At 47.2% G+C, this 4,854-nt stretch overlaps 1 protein-coding gene across 1 annotated transcript in view; it reads right to left on the bottom strand.

Annotated features, from left to right (window-relative positions):
- GORASP2 (golgi reassembly stacking protein 2) overlaps positions 1-3,232 on the bottom strand; it is a 16,903-nt gene extending 13,671 nt beyond the window's left edge. Inside the window, exon 1 of the mRNA XM_014954344.1 lies at positions 3,210-3,232. Coding sequence (XP_014809830.1) covers positions 3,210-3,217 — 8 coding nt within the window. The 5' untranslated portion in view covers positions 3,218-3,232. The remainder of the gene's footprint in view (positions 1-3,209) is intronic.
- Positions 3,233-4,854: the final 1,622 nt, after the last annotated feature.

The raw sequence follows: 4,854 nt of genomic DNA, 5'->3' as shown, positions 1-4,854 counted from the left end.
GGCGGGGGGCGGGCGAAGGCCGCGCGCGGGGCAAGCCGGGAGGCGCGGCCGCAGCGCCCCCTTGCGGGAGACGCCGGCAGAGTCAGGCGGAGGCCGTTACGGTGGCCGCGAGGGGCCGCGCGCCGCCCGCTCGACTCTGGCGCGGCGGCGCCCCCTGGCGGCCGAGGGCCGGATGGGAAAGGTTAATTACTGTCTATTAGTACTAGTTACATTAATAACGTATAGTAAATGGGTGCACAGAACATAAAGAGGACAAGATGGGGCAGGTCGCACCTTTCCATTGGCTTCTCGCATCCTACAGCTCCTGCCGGGCTCAAGGTCAGTCGGGAGCAGCGGCGCGCTGCGTCGGTGCCAGTGGGACGGAGCCGACCGGGAGGAGGGCACCGGGGCTGCCGGGGGCGCGTCAAACCCTCCCTCCGGTAGCTGAGGCTGAAGTGGAAGGATTGACGCACGGGAAGGGAACGGCTTTGGTGCGAAATGGTGCCCAGGAGCGGCGGTTTGAGTTAACCTGTCCCATGGGCGCAGCCCCTGGCGGACACGGAGCAGGTGAGGGGACGGATTCCCGCGGGAGGCCTGCAGCCTGCGGGGACACACGGCGGCCGCAGACCCGCTCCCCGGCCGGTGGGCACGGGGAGAGCCGATAAAACGTGCCAGACATCCTGCATCAAAATCCGACCCTGAGCCCACCTGGTGCCACAGCGCGGCTGGAGGAGCCGGGCGGTGGTTTCTCAAGGAGCGTTAGGAATCTCAGCTTCAGACAGACTCTTTCAGAGTGTCCCTCGTGCATGGGAGGCCCCAGAAGAAGCTTTGGCCCAGCCTGCCCATACAAACCAGCACCTCCTGGTCCTGGTACTACAGACGTCCGGAGAGGGATGACCTCTTCCCGGAGGCGCTGGCCTCACTGATCATTTTCAGTAATGCAGAAACAGCATTTGTTGGTGAACTGGAACACCGCGTTAGAGACCCTCTAGAGCACAGAAAGGGAATTCAGATTGGCATGATTAGAAGCCCATACCTCACTTCTTTGGGGCTCATTTCTCTCTGTATTATCAGAGTGTTTCACTGGTCAATATTAAAAGCCTTTCTGCAGTGTGCTTGAGACCGACCCCCTCCTCCCCCGTGCCCACCTCCCTGTGCCCAGGGGTTTCCACTGGAGCAGACAGCCAGTGTTTCTCCAGGCACCGGGCACAGGTATGGCCAGTCCTGGATTGTGTCTGCACTCTAGTTCAGGCACACTTACATCCCTGCGCAGCGTCTCTCCTCATCATTACAAGAAGCAATCAACTCTAGGACACCCAACTCTAGGATACCCTAGAGACAGCAACACAAATTAAGACGGCAAAGTGAATAATACATAAATAAACTATATCTTACAATAACTTCTGTGCTCTTAATATGAGAAATTTGTTACAGTGAGCTGGTAAAGTCACACAAACAAGGCTAAAAACCATACCAGCTTAAGCAAATCTTATGCTCCCATGCACCTGCCATTTAGATTTGGGAGGCAAATCTCAGCCATATTAATTTCTTTCTTCCTATTAGGGGTTCATGATAGCAGTATAACACAGTGTGATCCAGGAAGGGTAGCTGTGATTCACCACCCTTATATCCAAAGCTTCCTAAAGGATCCATAGCTGGTGGCAAACTACCACCCACAGTCATTCTTCTGCTCTCTTCTGGGAGAGTGGCTCCTGTGTGACACCTCTTCTTATGCTGCTAGGTAGGGCATTGTTGATTTTGTGGGTTGCTTGTAGGTTTTCTGTGGCCATGAGACAGATGCTAGCCAGATGTTGTCCTCCTGGCTGAGTGGCTCTCTGATGCTGGCCCCTCCTTTGTTGAGAACAAATCTATGGGTGAAAACCTTCATTTGGTGAAGGCTTCCCCAGGGTATATTCAGTTTCATTGCCTTGCCTTTGGACTGGAAGACCCTTGAACTATTATTGCTCTGTTAAGAAAAAAACCCCAACAACTCAAGCAACACTGCAGTAGGTTGCTTGTCTCCCCAGCCAAAGCCCCATCAATTCCAGAGCGCTTTTAGATCACACAGTGAGTTTCATTGACAATTCTATTTCCCCAGAGATTAAGAAAAGACGAGTGGCTCTGGAGCTGATAAACATTTCATTAATGGCAGGCATTTCCTACTCAGAGTTTATGTTGGATCAGATGTAATGACTGTTCACGTGCTTCACTGAAGACACTAAATCCTCACTTCAACATGTTGCATACCTCATCCTTAAAAAGTTCTCTCAGCAGAGTTTACTATAACATGACTACTACATCACAGTGAAACACACTGTAAAATACCTCTTAGAGACCCTTTCCCATGTCGTTGAATATTGTAAAGATCTGAACTGATTTCTTTGTGAAAAAGGTGACTGTTATCCCCAACTTGATACTTCTGTCCACCAACACCAGAACCAAAAAGAGTAACAGTGTTTTGCCATTGGAAAGTTGCCATTTTGATGAGCGTGTGCTTGAAAATCCCTGGTGTGAATAGTAGTCCTTCACACATTTCCATCTGGCCTCTAAACATGTAAACAGACTTAAAGCTGGGATTGGCCAAATTGCTCAGCACTGATTTTATGAGCCTAACTTCTAATTATCCAGTTTCCATTAAGTGGCAAAGCCAAAACCACCATGTAAATGTAGAAGGTAAAGAAAGCCCATGTCCCTGGCAGTAACACTTCCATGGCTGAATTCTGCTCCTGCAACCACCAAGAGGTGTGTGAGGGGCTGAAGAGGAGCTAAAAACACCCTGGCAATTTACAGCAGCTATTGCATCCAGCTGTTTGGGAAGGAGTACAGATTATATCTATTCTGACTGTTGTTGCAAGTGAAGAGTAGTCAAAGGATGAATGCTCTCCATGCTGCCTTAAGGCATTAGGGGGGAAACAAGGGGACAGAGATTTTGCATCTCCAGAGTCTGCTCAGACATTACGCTGAGAACCAGTTAGTGCCATTGCATCCGTAGTCAGTTTGTCTTAATCTCACAGAACCAAAGCAATTCTATTTCCCTCTTCCTTCGGAGATCTGTAACATTTTCTTGCCTGCATGTGGTGAACCCAGAGATGGGCAGCCATATTTTGTTCTTCGTAATTACGCAACTCAACCCCTTCAGAGAAATATGAACCTTGCCCCTCTCTGGAGACAAAAACTACAGGCATTGCTGCAAAGCCTGAGATGTTTTTTCTTAAGAACTTTTGACTTACCACAGCATCTCAGCTTTCCATCAAAATAATGTCACTCCTTTTGGGCTGGTTCCACCTCAGTGAAGAAAAATATTGTCTGCAGATGTCCATCGATTCCCATTAAGGGCTGAACTAAACCGCCAGATTTATCTTTGAACTTGGTAAGGCGAAAGGCTGGCCTGCATAGAAAAAGAAATGTTTAGAACCCTCTTGGGTGAAAAAGACACAAAACTTTCCTGAGAAATAGGGAACGAGATTGCCTGGAAGTATCACTTAAGATCTAATGACAACAAACTCCATTTGCAGAAATTAACTAACAAACATAACCTACCTGTTCCTTTCTGTGTGTATTTCAGCAGCTGCATTTCAAAAGCAATTAAAGTTAATGGGCTGTGCTTTGTGGTAGAATCATGAAAACTTAATTGGCATAATTAGTTGTGAGATAGCAAGTGCATCTTCCTGGATAACAACATGTCATCATTCGATAAGAATAATAATGAATTTAATAAATAAATCAGGCCCCTTCTAACATGTTAATAAAATAATGAAGTAGAAGGGACACATGTGCAAATGATGAATTATTAGTTTGGAGGCTGCATACCATTGTCTGAGTAAGACGGATGGGGAAGTGGCCGCCTTGAAACTGTCAGCTCTCGCTCTTGGCTGAAATCCAGTTTGCAATAGATGGAACAGCCACGCTGCCCTGTGCGGAGAACGTGGTGCAAACGCTTCCAGCGGGGGCCCATGTCCCTCCCCAGAGCAGGATATACGGTGGCTAAAGAAAAGCAGCATTTTTTTTCCCCCCTCCTTAAACTTTTCTGTATTGTTTGTGCCGGGCAAACAGGAATAAAGATGAAAAGAGAAACCCAAGCATGTGCAGCAGGAAGGGAGCTACTGAAATGCAGTGTACAAACCAGCCTGTTTGACCCAAATCATTTAGATGCTAAGACAGGCAGAAAATGATGATTTATTGCAGAAATGGCTTTAAGCTCAAACATAGACAAATACACCAGAACAAAAGCTTTTGAGACATTATTAGGAATCAGTAAATAGAATAATTTTAATTAATGGGTACCTTTAAAATTAAATTAAGTGAATACTGCCAAAGTTAGGGTAAGGCCTGCATCTCCAGTGGATAAAGTAATAAAAAGAGATTGTCCCAATAAGCAGTCATGAAAAGGAGATAGCTTTAGGCAGAAATAGACCAGCAGTGTCCAGTGACTGAGAAGAGGATGGGTCATAAGACTGTTCTTGGTCGTAACATTTTTTATCCCTTAATCAATGTATGATTTCATTCATTCTTGCTCTTAATGTATAGCCCAAGATGAGGAATTGCAGGTCAGAATATCTGCCGCTTGAGTCCAGTCTCAGCAGAGCAGGAGCCGGGTTGGAGGAGCCATAAAGAGTCTGATGTATGTCTAAGAACAGCTCGTCTGTTAGCAGTGCCCAAGGAGATTTTATCTCCTTTGCAAGCAGACAGGGAACAAACTATGGCTACTTGGAAGGCATCCACCTGGCTGCGCACCCTCAATACTTAGAACTTCACATTAGTAGAAGGCATAAAGCACAGATCCTTCAGGTCTACAAAAAAAGTAGCTCTAGCTTGCACAAATGGCTGGTAAAAGCCTGCTGACACATAGCAGTCTTACACCCATCCATTAGGCTG

This window comes from Calidris pugnax, unplaced genomic scaffold (assembly GCF_001431845.1).
Source record: "Calidris pugnax isolate Ruff unplaced genomic scaffold, ASM143184v1 scaffold103, whole genome shotgun sequence".
NCBI lineage: Eukaryota > Metazoa > Chordata > Aves > Charadriiformes > Scolopacidae > Calidris > Calidris pugnax.
Note: the sequence above shows the minus strand (reverse complement) of the source record. Positions and strands in the feature narration are given on the sequence as shown.